We start from the raw sequence: 14666 nt of genomic DNA, 5'->3' as shown, positions 1-14666 counted from the left end.
TTAGATTAGATTAGATGAATTGATTTTGTTTGGAGAAAAGATGAGTTGTTTATATTTTTTTAATAAAAAGGATATGAAGGGTTTAGGCGGCTAAGTGTACGTGTTGCTTGTGTTCTCTCTTAATATATAAATAAATAAATGAATGGATAAAGGATATCCGTTAGGTCAGAGTGGGCAGTAAGGGGATCATCCGTATTGAGTTCAAGAACAACTTCATAAGTGAGTTGGACACCACACTCTTACCCAAAACCTTAAGGTATTAGGTTTATGGGTCATCTCACTTTCAACCTCCACTTTTCTAAGCATTGTGGGATTTAACCACTCACACTTACCAAATAAGACACCAAGAAGGCTTGGTATGAAAGAAAAGAAAAACAATATTTCATACTAGAATGAACATTGTAATAAGAATTAATTAGCACAAGCTTCTTGCTGATTTCCCTATTTTATATCCTTAAAATCTGTCTAGCAAATACTCGATCATTTAAATTTTTTAGCTTTATGGCAATGTTGGTGTTGTTGAGATTTTTATATTGTGTTTTACTTTGTTGTGTAAGAGATAAATTTGCAAGTGTACATAACTGATATAGCATTATTATATGCCTTATCTTTATTTCTTTTTGTTGAGAATTATTGTTGACATATATAATTAGTCTCATTTTAGTTGATGAGTTGATATTAAGCAACATATAAATGAGAGGATCTATATACCTAATGCTTTAAGGTTTTGGATGAAGATATGATATGTGATATAAAAAATCACATGTATGGTTGCTCTGGACTCAATGTGTCGATCTAACCCGGTGAGGCTCTTCCTCATGGCCTAACAGTGAATGGCTGACATGAAGAGACTCGCGGTTGAGGGAAGATGTCGAGATATATCAAGTGAGTTAAGTCTCACATTGGTTGGAAGAGTTGATATTGAGCAACATATCACTCATGATTCCGAGCTGGGATTAAAAGCCAAGGCTGCGGCGCCACCTACCTAAAAAACCCTCAAACCTCTTGTACAATGGATACAAACGCAAACAACCTTGCACGGAGGGTCGCGAACAAAGAAGCCTGAAACCATATCACCATAAAGGTAAGAGGGTACAATATGGTAGTGCGGAGCGGAAGATTCATCACACGACCACTCATGGAGTTTACATTTTCGCACTAATCTTGTGAACTTTCATATTAAATTCATTAGAAAACAAGTCAATAAAGTCGTTCATAGTCCTATTCGGATGGCTCAATCTTTAACTAATTTCTATGGGTTTATCTATATTTCAACATATATTTATAATATTCTAGCGAATGAAATGAGATAAAAAATTTACTATAAAAAACTTTATCAAAATTATGTTTGGCCCCATTTCTCATTAGATGTAGAGAAGTAGTAAAAAAAAATTTATGCAAGTAAACTTATGACATTTCATTCCAAATAATAGAAACAATACAATGGAAAATAACATCAAAAGTAACGCGAGAAACATGGGTAAAGATTGTCCGTGCAAGAGCATTAGTGTCACCGTTTGCTTGTCGCATAGTAAAAATAACGGCATAGTTGGAGTAATTTCTAAGTAAGGTTCGACAACTATGAATAAGTGAACCATACAGCGATTAGGCTTACTATCGTGAACATCATTTACTACCATTTTACAATCCATTTCAAATATCACCTTATTAAATCCCATCAAAGCAATCCACTCAAGGGTTTTGCATTAACCCCAAGCTTCCGCCGATGTTGCAGTAAAAGTACCACTATCATGACATGAGAAAGCTGCTACAAATCCTGCTACCTTATCTCTAAGACATGCTCCGATCCCATGGCAAACTGCATTCTCCGACATGAAAACAACTGCATCAATGTTGCAATTGAGGTAGGTAGGTGGCGGTGGCTGCCATGGATTGGAGCTAGCTGATCTGTTAGCAGCAGTACTCTGTGCGTGCTGCCAGACATGTAAAGTATGATTTGCACGACCAATAATCTGCAAGACAGTCTCAACTTTGTCCTCCCATATCTGTGTGTTTCTCTTCCGCCATAAGCTCCAAATTGTCATAATTTATTCCAATCACCATCGATTTTCCAAGCAAGTAATTTAAGTCAAGGAAATCCTGTTAAAATATAGTACTTTCAAATAAATGCAAAAGAAAAAAAAAATCAATTCTGGAGGAAGCTAACTTGGTTGGCAGGATATGTTGTGAATCTCAATCATTGTATTTTAGAGTATTTTATTGTCGGTGCTCAAGGGCTCTCAATTATTTTAAGGAAGTTTCTCTTAGTTAAGAAATTAAAAACAAGGAAGTTTCTATGTTTATCATCATGCTATCCCACATAACTTTTTCTTATAAATTTTTTAAGGAAGTTTCTAAATATATATTTTTGGTCTTTTAAATAAGTATATTAATTTTTACTTTTAGCCTCTCTAAAAAAAAATCTACACTAAATTAAACAATTAGTCTCGTAACTTATTTATTAGTTTCATATTAACCTCTTAATTAATGTTATGAATAAATCCCTTTAATAATATGAAATGACTCACATTATGGGTGCATTTGATCCGGTAAAAAACAATGGATTGAACTGGACAACTTTCTAGTACCTTTTTTTTATTTAGAAACTGGTATATCGGACTGGACAAAATAGGTAGCAATGAATAGGACAAAAACAAGAATTTTTGTTCCTCAGCGAACCATAGGATAATCTTTTGTCCACAATACAACTATAAAAAAAATACAAAAATACGAAAATATTCATTTTACTTTCAAATATAAAAATATCATCGTCTTATGTGTCTTTGGTACAGTTTTGTTCTATCCTATATTATCTTGTTTTGTTTTAGTCCATCAAATCAAAATGCACACTATATATATATATATATATATATAAGAGTCACATTCAAATTTAACCCAAAACTTATTCACACATAAATATTGGTTAAATGCAGTTTTTGTCCTCCTATTTTCAATTGTTTGAACTTTGAACTGTTGATCCCCTATTTTTAAAGTCATATATTTTGATCCCCCATTTCAATTTTTCTTGAGTTTTGGGCCTCCACTCAATTTTAAAGTCAATTTTAATGATGTGTCAAAGACATTAATGATGTAGCACTGCACATTTGGCTAAAATATTATCCATTTCATTAAACTTTTCTTCTATTTCAATAATACTTTTTTAATAAAATATTTTACTTATTAAAATAATAGTATTTTTTTTTAATAAAATTAAAATAATAGTATATTAAATTAAAATAAATACTCCCTCCGGTCCTTTTTATAAGGAACACTTTGGGAAAAAAATTTGATCTTTTTTATAAGAAACTTTGACCAATTTTCAAATGTTTTAAATCTTCAATTTCACTTATGCCCTTATTTATTATGGGAGAGAATTTAAAAATAAGTAAGTTAATTGAATAAAGAGTAATTAAATAAGAGTATTAAATGAAAATAAATATGTTAAATGTATTTTCTTCGTCTGTATGATTTTTTCAAAGTGTTCCTTATAAAAAGGACCAGGGGAAGTATTATTAAAATATTATTTTAATGATTATTTTCTATTAAAATAAATATTATTAAAATAAAATAAAAGTTTAATGACATAGATCATATTATGGCCAAGTGTGTAGTGCCACATCATTAATAACATTTTATTTTTTTTTTGATAAGCACATCATTAATAACATTGACTCATCATTAAAATTGACTCTAAAATTAAATGGGGACCAAAACTCAAGAAAAATTGAAATAGAAGACCAAAATATTGGTTTTAAAATAGAGGATCAAAACTTCAAAAAAATTAAAAATAAATAGATCAAAATTATATTTAAACCTATTTGACAGATAAAAAATTGGTTTTGGGTTAAAAACAAATTAACAAGAATCCAATTTACAGAAGATAAGTGCCACTAAGCATAAATGCTGATTCGCATATTTAGTGATAGAAAGAAAGAGTAATCAGAAAAACCATTCTCATTCGATCTCACCGGAATCTTTCAGATCTCATCTTCCACCACCGGAGTCCGATTCACCGGAGTTTAATTCAACCATTGGATCGGATTCCCTTTTACCCACAAACTCATTCACCCTCTCACGAACACCTTTCAGTTCCATTGATTCGCTTCAAATTTCAGGTAAAGTTTCCATTTCTCCTCCACCCCTTTTGTTGTTTTGTGATTTTGGAAGTGGGTTTTTGTTAAAGTTTGAAATGGTGATTGTAACTTGTTTTGTTTCAGGATTTGATTTCGAATTTTGAAGTGGCAATAGCTTTATATCAATCCTCAAATATGGGAAGCCAAGATGGTAAGGGTTATTATTCTTCTTCTTGTATTCATTTATGCCTTCCAACTGTTTGATTATATTCATTAAAAATCGTAACTGTTTCAAATACCAATTTGAGTTGAATCCCAAGTGAAACTCGCTGTCATCGCTGTCATATTGGTGCTGAATGTATCAAAATTGCAAATACATCCCTAGTGCCCTCTTTTGTTATTAATTTTATGGACTAAATTGACTAACCAAAAACACATTTGAGGAGCAAATTGACTACCTAAAAACATATTTGAGGATCAAAATGACTAATAAAAGAGACACTTGTGGACCTAATTGCAATTTCAATACATTCAGGGACGAATGTGACAGCTAGATACACTTCCAGGAACCAAAATGGTGGTTTACCCCTTAATTCTTAAATTAGTTAATAGTAATAGCAATGCAGACTTTTATTAGATTCAAAGGTGGTTATTGTTTAGTTGAATCATAGTGATCCAAGAGTCAATAACAATGCTAACTCATTCTGGCAAAAACTCTAAACCTAAATTAGTAAAAGAGAAAGAAAAGTATTACTTACAATTCTAATATTTGGATTTATGATTTTTGTGTGTATATTTGCAGCTGCATTGTCATCAAGTTCATTTTTAGATGACAAATCAGCCAAGGTTTTTGTTTCTGGTCACCGAGGTCTTGTTGGCTCGGCCATTGTTCGCAAGCTGACTGAACTCGGGTTCACGAATCTAATCTTGAGATCTCATGCTGAGCTTGATCTCACTCGACAATCTGATGTTGAAGCCTTTTTTGCATCCACAAAGCCTGAGTATGTCATTGTAGCTGCAGCCAAAGTTGGTGGTATCCATGCCAACAACACTTATCCAGCTGATTTCATTGCTATCAACCTCCAAATCCAGACCAATGTCATTGATTCTGCTTATCGTAACGGTGCTAAGAAGCTTTTGTTTTTGGGTTCTTCTTGCATTTACCCTAAATTTGCACCCCAACCGATCCCTGAATATGCTTTGCTTACTGGCCCTTTAGAGCCAACAAATGAATGGTATGCAATTGCCAAGATTGCCGGGATCAAAATGTGCCAAGCTTACAGAATTCAACACAAGTGGGATGCAATTTCAGGGATGCCGACCAACTTATACGGACCAAATGACAATTTCCATCCCGAGAATTCACATGTTTTACCTGCTTTGATGAGGAGGTTTCATGAGGCAAAGGTCAATGGTGCCAAGGAGGTTGTGGTGTGGGGTACCGGCAGTCCACTGAGGGAGTTTTTGCATGTAGATGATTTGGCAGATGCTGTTGTCTTTATGATGGAAAAGTACAGTGGACTTGAGCATTTGAATGTAGGGAGTGGAAAGGAGGTTACTATTAAGGAATTGGCTGAGTCGATGAAGGAAGTGGTGGGATTTGAAGGCGATCTTGTTTGGGATAGTACTAAGCCGGACGGCACACCAAGAAAGCTGATGGATAGCTCAAAACTTGCAGCCCTTGGTTGGACACCGAAAGTCTCACTCAAGGATGGGCTTGTTGATACCTATAAATGGTACTTAGAGAATGTCAAGCAATGATACTTCTGGTTTTAAGCAGATTGTGCCATATCAAGTTTTATAGGTATTTGTCATTTCAATATGAAGAGTTTATTTTTATAAAATAATTATCCAGTTCTAGTGTATGACCCATTTTTCTGTACTATGTGGGATGAATTTTTCGGTGCTATTTTGTTTTTCTTGTTTAAGTTATCATGATAGTGAAGAGCCATTGTTAAAAACCATGTTCATAAGGTTTTTCTGTACCATCCTTCAAAAAAAGGTTTTTCTGTACCAAGTGTTTTTGTTCCACCAAATTATCATGTGCGTTTGTTGTTTAGTTTGAATCATTTACTTTATATTGGCCTGTATCGAGTAAGCACAAGAAAAAAATGCTGTATGGTGTATCATATGATATCTTCAGTTTAAACCCTAAACCAAAGGAAATATTTTGTATCAGTGCATCATAGCTTCTGGTGTTTAAAGTTGGAATTGTGCTGCCACAATTTGGTGCGTAGTTTCGGTCCTTTTCTTAGTTTTGATGCTTGTCCGTTCATTTTTCTGCTAGAAGTAGCTTCATTCTTTTGCCATTACTGTGCAATCCACAATTTGGACATTATGGAAAACTTGCAATTAACTTGGTTAGTCGAGCAAATTAACATGGACATTATCAGCTCAGTAGAATGGAGAAACATTTTTCTTTTTCTGAACTAAAATTTGTTTGTATTACATTACAATATCGAACTGGTTTTAAGGTATACTTCAGTAGTTAAAGTTCTAGAAGATAAAATACCTTCTCCGATTCAAGTAGAAAAAAAAGCTAGCTTTAGTCCATAAAAGTTACTTCGGTATTGGATTGTATTAAGCTAGTTTTGACATTAAAACTAGTCACTCAAGGGTTTATTTTTCAAACGTGAACTTTCAAACCATGACCATAACCAATGATAAGCCGCCGACCATACTTGCTGTCTCTGCCGCATTTCTTTTACCACCATTGCAACCAGCATCATACCATCATGTTTATCACATAGTAACATTTTGAGATCAGGAACCACAGTATGAAAATAAAGCACTTCAACCTGTCACAATCAACCACAATTTCCAAATCAACCTTCCTAAACTCCGTCATAGTTTTAAGCTCGCACACTTTCTATGCATCTTCACATTACACAAACACTGGTTTGCTTATACACCTTACACCCGCCCGATACAATGCATCAGATTTGCACACTATTGACCAATCGAAGAATTGAACCCTTTATATTTTGATTTGAGCTAGGACCATGCCGAAGCTTTTGCCGTCTCTATGAAGGACGCTATTTCCAATGGTTTGCTTTTATGTTTTATAGATATGTTCATTTCAAAGAATAAATGTGAAACTGACTCCTCCACCTCACAAACCCCAAATACACTGATGTCTCTCTTCTAATTACCCCTCTCTTGAACAAATTATCTTGTTTGTGAGTTTGTTTTTGGAGTGGAGGGGAGGGAAGTGCTTGTCTTCTAATCTAACTTAAGATACCTATAAAGTTTTTTCTTTTAAATGATGTAAGTGTTCTTTGGTTTATAAATGATGTAAATGTGATTGAAGTATTATGTGATCATTTATCATGTTCTTCCGTCAATTATTTTAAAATATTAACTATGTATCAAAATATAGACTTAGTCCTTTGAAACTCTCCTATAAAATCTTCCAAAAATCAACTTGCAAACAAAGCCTCCACACCATATAAAATACCTTCAATGGATGGCTTCATGCCAAACTTGTTTGACATTTGATAGTGTCCTCCTGAGTTCCCACATCTCCATACCTATCTTTCACTCACATTCTCTCTTACCATGGCTATACTAAATTAGGTTTAAACTTTGTGAAACCTTCTCAATTGGGTCCAATGGTGAATTAGTGATGGGTTGGGAAAACAAATAGCGTACTGATTCAAAAATATATATATATATATATAGCGTATAATACCATATTAGATTTTATATTTGATCTAATTCATTGTTACAAAACAAACTTATAAAGTGAAGAACATCACTCTTTATAAACTCAATTCAAGTTGCATCTTTATTTTATACAGATTTTTCCCAATATTCCTAAACAGAACTTTTTTAAAAAAAAAACGCTTATATTATTTCTAGATAGATGTTCATGGATGTTGGAAGCCAATATTCAATCATTACAATATATTTTTTTTTCATGTTCTTTTATAAGTGCTTGGTGAAACTCAGGAAAAGTTATATTAGAACAGTTTAAAATAATTTCTCATATAAGTTCAAAATTAGTCATCTCATTTAACTTCTTTGTAAACTCTTAGATGCTTATAAGGATTTTTTTTTTTTCATAAAAAATCTTATACTTGTTTTAAGTGAAGAAAAAATCTCTCATAAGTTAAAAAGGAATCTAAACCAATATATGTCTTGATCCTATGTTAACTAAACTATGTCTAGTAATATTGTCCTTAAACAATTTGAATAGTTTCATAGCAGAAAAGTACATCCACATGACAATACTGTGTTTTTGAAAGCCACTTATCTTTTAATTAGCCCTAAATTTTAATAACACCAAAATTTTAAATTTGAACTCCACTGTCAACTAAAAAAACTGTATTGACAAATCTAATTAAGATCAAGTCTAACACAAAACAGGATTACCTAAAGATACATCAACATATGTTGATTTGATGATGATACACAAGCAAATTTTTATGTCGCTAGAGGTGAATATAAACCCCGATAAGGGATATAAGGATGACTTTGTGGGAGACGTGGAGAAGTTAGAGAGTTGAGTGTTAATCTCCACCCTCAGCAAAAACTAACAATACTATTAGTTGACATAATGCATATGCTTATATCAATATCGGAACCTTAATGTAACAGATTAACTAAAACATATGACAGAATGAAGCATGCCATGAAATCAAACAGATGAGTCTAAAATTGAAGGGATTTGCATCATTTTAGAGACAAATGAGTCTTATAAAATGATGTAAAGTACCAAGTCTAGAAAAAAAATATAAACTATAAAGCTAGACTCAATCTCTATTCTATTTTCATGATATGGTGCCATGTCAAGGAAAGTGAGAAAGAACCCTTAAATTACCAACCAACAATGTTTGCTCAGAATCAAATAAGATAACTTTTCTTTTTCCTTGATTGATAAAAAAAAATGGTGTGGTAAACCATACAATTGATCACAAAGCAAATGTATAAATAGAACAACATCCATATGGTGGCTATGAAGAAGCATGTTGTCGTGCAATGCATACACCTACAAAACAAATGAGCACAAGATCAAACTACCAGAAAGGGCAATTTAACCTAAAAATCAAGAATGGTCTGTTATGAATGTGAAGCACAATAATGAAAAGACTCAATAGTTAAACGTTTCAACAAATCCATCAACTTTCCGCAAAAAACATCAATTGTTGAAAAAGATGCCTTTTGGAATACAAAACTCGAGGGCAAGCAGTTAACTTAGTCCAGTGTATTGTACTACATCAGTTTCCCTTACACTTTTCATCAAGTATTTTCATATCAGTATGTTATCAATTGCAGATAGCAGAAATAGCGGCTTGTTCAAATTCCTCTACGCTATAGTGCTATAGCACTGCTATGTCCACTATTTGACAATATTTTGTACTACATAACGCATCGCAGAACATTAACAATTTGTTCAAATTCTGTATGCTATAGTCGCTAGTTCACAACATTGTATGTTACATTTCCAATTAATAGAACCAACATTAAATCTTTTCATATTTTATTGCAATATGTTCACAAGCAAAAGAATTCATTATTTCTATATGTAACTTTAGTACTTTACTGCTTCACTGCGCATAATTTGCCACAAACCACCGCAAAAAATGGTCCATTTGGACATGGTGAAATTGCCATGATTTATTTTTATCGTCCTTGAAACTGACACCCTCTCACTATGTGCAAATAAGATAAAATGAAATGCATATTTATCCAAAATTGATATGCACACAATCCCAGCCCCAGCTAGTTATCTAAATAAGACTTTAACTGGACATTCCAAGAAACAATGTTGTCAATTGTGGATAGCGGAAAATAGTGGATTGTTAAAATTCCGCTATGCAGTAGTGCTATAGCACCACTATAGCAGCTATTAGACAACATTTTGTATTAAATGACGTATCGCAGAACAGTATCGGTTTGTCCAAATTACGCTACGCTATAGTGGCTATTTAACAACATTGCCAAGAAACACTATCAAACTTCTTGAAGGTTGAAAAGTATATTGCCATAAACCAAGTACCAGACTCAACCACCAGACCAGTTGCTTTGTACTATTTATCTTAGGGACTTGCTAACAAGTGCTCTAGGGGAAATAAAATTTTGTCTTGAAAAAACCAAAATTTTAACTTTCATGATGTTGAATGCACCACTTTCAAAAAAGTTTTTCTACATTTAGTTTCTTGTCTAGTGCCCCTGGGCACTTGTTAGCATTTGCTTTATCTTTATATCTAATGAACAATTTAAAGCTTTTTGTCAGAAGAATGTTGACAACAGTCAATTCATGATACCAAAACAATTAGGCTTTGTTTGCGAGTTTGGAGGGGAGGGGAGGGGTTTGGAGGGACGGAAGTAGAGAGAAAAATAGAGAAATCTTTCACAATTTTTGAGAAAGTTTTATCATGAGAATGATCAATAAATGCTTACAATTAATATACTTTTAATTTTAAGAATATTATAACATAAGTTAAATTTGAAAATTCCATATAAACCCTCCAAATCCAAAACGCCCCTCCAAATCCAATACAATTTTTGAGTTCACCAAATCAGGAGGTTTTGGTGTTATGAAGAAAAATGAACCCTCCAAACTCCACCCCTCCCAAACTCTTCTCTATTCCTTCCACTTGTTTCTTCCTTTTTTTGTAAACCCTCCCCTCCAAACTTGCAAACAAAGCCTCAAGGATTGAAAGCAATAATGAAAAACTTTTTTTTTCATATAGCTAAGGGCACAAGCCCATGAAAGCAATAATGAAAAACTTAGCATCTTGACATTAATCACTATGCCTCATTTTTTTTATTCTGAAAATTACTTTTCATTTTAAATGTATGAGACTAAGGTCTAAGGTAAGGTAACAAGGAACAACAGACAAAATAAAAGAGAACATGTAGCTGTATTAAGCTCTCAAATTCAAATCTAAGGGTTATTACGTAAAAAAGGAAAGAAAATATTGACATCTATAGCGCTCCTGACACCCCTTTTCATGTAAGTTCGACATAAACTCTTGAATTTTATATGAAATCAAATCACATGTCTCATTACGCCAAACACAATTTTGAATCTCAATTCTCAACATAAATTTTCATCGATCACATGTTTCTTAAAACATACTGTAGTGCTTGAATCTCAATAACCCCCGTCATTCTAAAAATATGACACAAATAGAACTAATAATAAAACTAGGTATAACATTTCCATGTCAGAACTATATATGAGCTACCTGATACAAAACACATCAATCATCTGAAAAAACAAAGAAATAAATCACACATCTGAAAGCTGGAGGCTCACGTTTTTCAATTAGATAGTAAATGTAGCACAAAAAAACAAGTCATTAATGCGTAACAACATGAGGAGTGTTTAAAACATTGGGATAAACTCGCCTTTCATAATTTAGGGGCCGAACCAAATTTAGTCTTGTTAAGAATCCTCATTTGATTCATCAGAGTCAGAATCACTTGCATTATAACCTAATAACAATGCACCAAACAAAAAATAGTTATACTAAATTACAAAGAAAAATGATAAGCTTCCAATGAGAAGGGAGGGGGTTTACCTGGACGCTTATCTCCAACTTTCCAAACTTGAGATCTAAGCCTCGAGGCTTTCGTTAGCCAAAGTTTTCCCTTCATTTCCAAACCAATAACATTAACCTCTCAAACCAAAATACATACAAGTACATCTACACTCCATTCATTGTTCATACATCATAATCACATCAACTACTCTTTATACTCAAATAACAGTTCATAAAATCCATATAATTTACAATAGAAACTACTCACATCCAGTTCTGATATTGCCAATGCATATTATACATTATAAGTTTATAACAAGGAAACCAAAAAACAAATCATTAAGTTTTAACATTATTAACTTGAAAATACTTATAAGTTATTACATCCACCCACAATAGAACAACTAATCTTGCTATTATACATGACAACACATATATAGACAGGAATACAAGCATTCAATTAAATTCATATAAATGTGTGTGATTTTTGGTATATATGATTGTTCTGTAAAAGCTTTGCAACTGCAATCTAGGCCACGAAATCTGAGTTTTTTACGACTCCACCATCGCAACAGAAGCCATATCAGCTGCAGTTCTTGGCAATACCAGGCATTGCAACGTGGCCGTGATATAAAACATTGTTAGTAGCATATACAAGTATTAGGATCACATAAAGGACTTGATATTTGTTCTTTGTAGCATCAACACTTCATATTAAATACATGTCATTTGACACATTAGTCACACTGATAATTACATACAATCACTTCTATTTTCTAAAGTTATCATCAGTGTCGACGTGTTGTCATATATGGTGTTTGTGTTTCTGTGTTGGTGCTTCATAGGTTTTATTCATTTTTAAAATTCACCAACTTGTTCTTCTCTCTATTGTGACACAATATTGACTTCTTCAAACATCATAGAACCCCAAAAACCAAAACCAACTAAAAAATAAACCACAATCCAATGCAAATTAATTAAAAACAATTCAACCAAATCCCAAAAAAAACAAAGAAACCCTACCTTTTGAGCATCTTTAGGAATACCATAGCCACTATAATACATCTGACCAACCAAAATCTGCATATTAACATCACCAGCTTTAGCCTCCCTTAAAGTATCTTTAAACCAACGCTTCACACAATCTGCCACCACCCCAGAAAGAGGAAAACGCTCGTTGCTATCTTTCCCTTTGCTGCTCTCCATATATCCCTTCCAATTTCAATTTCAGCACCTGGGTTTTCTTCAAAAACTGTTTTTTTTTTATACCCTAAAAAAATTCCCAATATTTTTTACATAAAATAAAATCATGGGTATGGTTTAAATTGAAGAAATTGCAATTGAGATTGTGAAATTTGTTACCTTTTTATTGTTTTGAGAGGTTTGTGTGATGCTAAATGGAGAATTAAGAAGGGGTTTTGCAGTTTTGAGAGAGAGGAGCAGCTATACGAGGAAAAAGACAGTGCGGCGAATAACAGAGTTGTTGTTAACGTTTGTGTTTGTTTTCGTTTTAATTTAAACACGAAAAGCAATTTACGATTTTTTTTTTTTGTTAGGATAAGCTGACGTGTATAATGTTCTTTGTCATGTTTATTTATTTAATATAATTATCTATGATTTTTTTTTTTACAAAATTTAAATTTATCTCTATAAACATTAAAGATCGTAAGAATATTCTACCAAACAATTTTTTTTCCTTTCAAAAGTAACTTCTAAAGTCTAAACCAAAAAATATATTGAAATTACCAAACAATAGCTTTATTTATAAATTCTTATTTTTAACATTAAGATCAAAGTAACTTTTTTACTTTGGGATTTAGTGCGCTCGTGGATTGGTATACCTTTGATGGATTTCATTACTCTGTGTGATCATTTTGTTCAGTTTGCATCTTCAGCAGGTGGCTCTCGTGCGCGTCGATCTTTTTTACAACTCATTTTTACTACTCTTTTTTACAACATTTTTTGTGATCTAAAATTTTAATCCACAATTTTCAACCCATAAGTGAACTGTTCATCCATACGCCATGCGATGTAATATAAATAATTTTTACACTCTCTAACTTACTAATACCCTATAATATTTTTGAGGTCATAATTTTTAAGAGGTCCTTTGTCATTGCCCATGTTGCACGTGGGCTTGAGCCTCTCCTGATATGGTCAAGAGAGAGTTCATTGATTGACATTTTTTCTTGTTTGTTATAAGAAATTATGAAGGGTTCATATGAGGATGAAATAATGTTCAAAATATAATGCACAATAAAATATTCAGACATATCAATCTCAATAATCTTTACTTATATCCCTCGTTCTCATAATGTGCTCGCACACATCTTTCGTATGGATGAGCTTAGTGGTGGAAAACTTCATAATTAGGGTATTAACAATCATCTTATCACATGTTTTAAATTGTTCATCAATAATGAGTTGTGGTTCAAAGAAAAGTGAGATTGTTGAAAAAGTGAACAAAGAAAAGAAGAAGAAAAAACCGGGTACAATGATGATGAACTACGAAAGTAATAAATAAGAAGAAGAAGTTTGATACAGTAATGATGAAAGAAAAAAGTCTTGGAACGTTCAAAAAAGGCTCAAGGCTTTTGGTGAGATTGTTGAAAAAGTCTATCAAGTGTATTTTCAACTAAAAAGTCTCTCAAAATCCATCAAAATCGGTAGACTTTTGAATACCAATAGACATTTTGAAAATAATAACAAATCTCAAATGAATACCAACAGATTTTGTTGCTCCGAAAAAAAAATCTTGTTTTTCTTAATTGAATACCACAAGATTTATTTAATTTTTGTAGAAATCTTGATTTAATACCTCAAGATTTTTTTGTCATAAAAAAATCTTTTAAAATCCTTTGAAATCTCAATCAAATACACCTCTAAGAAATATATGATTTTTTTTTTGTTTCAATTACTTCCTCGAATTAAGGGAATAATTGATATGATTAATTGCTTTTTTTTTTGCTATAAATATTGCTCTTGAGTATCACATTTTTATACATTATCAGGAATAATTAGGAATTGGGAAATACATTTTGAAATTCTTCTAAAAATCTTTTTGGTTTTTTCTTCATCGTTGAAACAATTTTCTTATGGT

General features: G+C 32.5%; 2 protein-coding genes across 2 annotated transcripts; one reads left to right on the top strand and one right to left on the bottom strand.

Annotated features, from left to right (window-relative positions):
* The first annotated feature begins 3835 nt into the window (after positions 1-3835).
* LOC123890185 (putative GDP-L-fucose synthase 2) lies at positions 3836-6248 on the top strand. Its single transcript, XM_045939739.1, has 3 exons — positions 3836-4115; positions 4218-4284; positions 4876-6248. Exons 2-3 carry the CDS (start codon positions 4269-4271, stop codon positions 5832-5834), a joined length of 975 nt encoding a protein of 324 aa, XP_045795695.1. The 5' UTR covers positions 3836-4115; positions 4218-4268; the 3' UTR covers positions 5835-6248.
* Positions 6249-8814: 2566 nt separating this feature from the next.
* Positions 8815-13062, bottom strand: LOC123890186. Its single transcript, XM_045939740.1, has 5 exons — positions 12929-13062; positions 12590-12836; positions 11606-11675; positions 11433-11519; positions 8815-9063 (listed from the first exon to the last, which is right to left on the bottom strand). The coding sequence occupies exons 2-4, from the start codon at positions 12770-12772 to the stop codon at positions 11470-11472; spliced, it is 303 nt and encodes a 100-aa protein (XP_045795696.1). The 5' UTR covers positions 12773-12836; positions 12929-13062; the 3' UTR covers positions 8815-9063; positions 11433-11469.
* Between the last annotated feature and the right edge of the window lie 1604 nt (positions 13063-14666).

This window comes from Trifolium pratense, linkage group LG6, assembly GCF_020283565.1.
Source record: "Trifolium pratense cultivar HEN17-A07 linkage group LG6, ARS_RC_1.1, whole genome shotgun sequence".
In the NCBI taxonomy this organism is placed as follows: domain Eukaryota; kingdom Viridiplantae; phylum Streptophyta; class Magnoliopsida; order Fabales; family Fabaceae; genus Trifolium; species Trifolium pratense.
The sequence above is the reverse complement of the archived record's forward strand: the minus strand, read 5'-3'. Positions and strand labels throughout refer to the sequence as shown.

What these genes read in the sequence shown, in the direction of transcription:
- LOC123890186 (XM_045939740.1), bottom strand. Translation starts at nt 12,772, where the DNA reads ATGGAGAGCAGCAAAGGGAAAGATAGCAACGAGCGTTTTCCTCTTTCT. An exon ending in TTCCTAAAGATGCTCAAAAG is followed by an intron (nt 11,676 to 12,589) that starts GTAGGGTTTCTT and finishes TTGGAAATGAAG; the next exon opens with GGAAAACTTTGGCTAACGAA. An exon ending in AGTTGGAGATAAGCGTCCAG is followed by an intron (nt 11,520 to 11,605) that starts GTAAACCCCCTC and finishes CATTGTTATTAG; the next exon opens with GTTATAATGCAAGTGATTCT.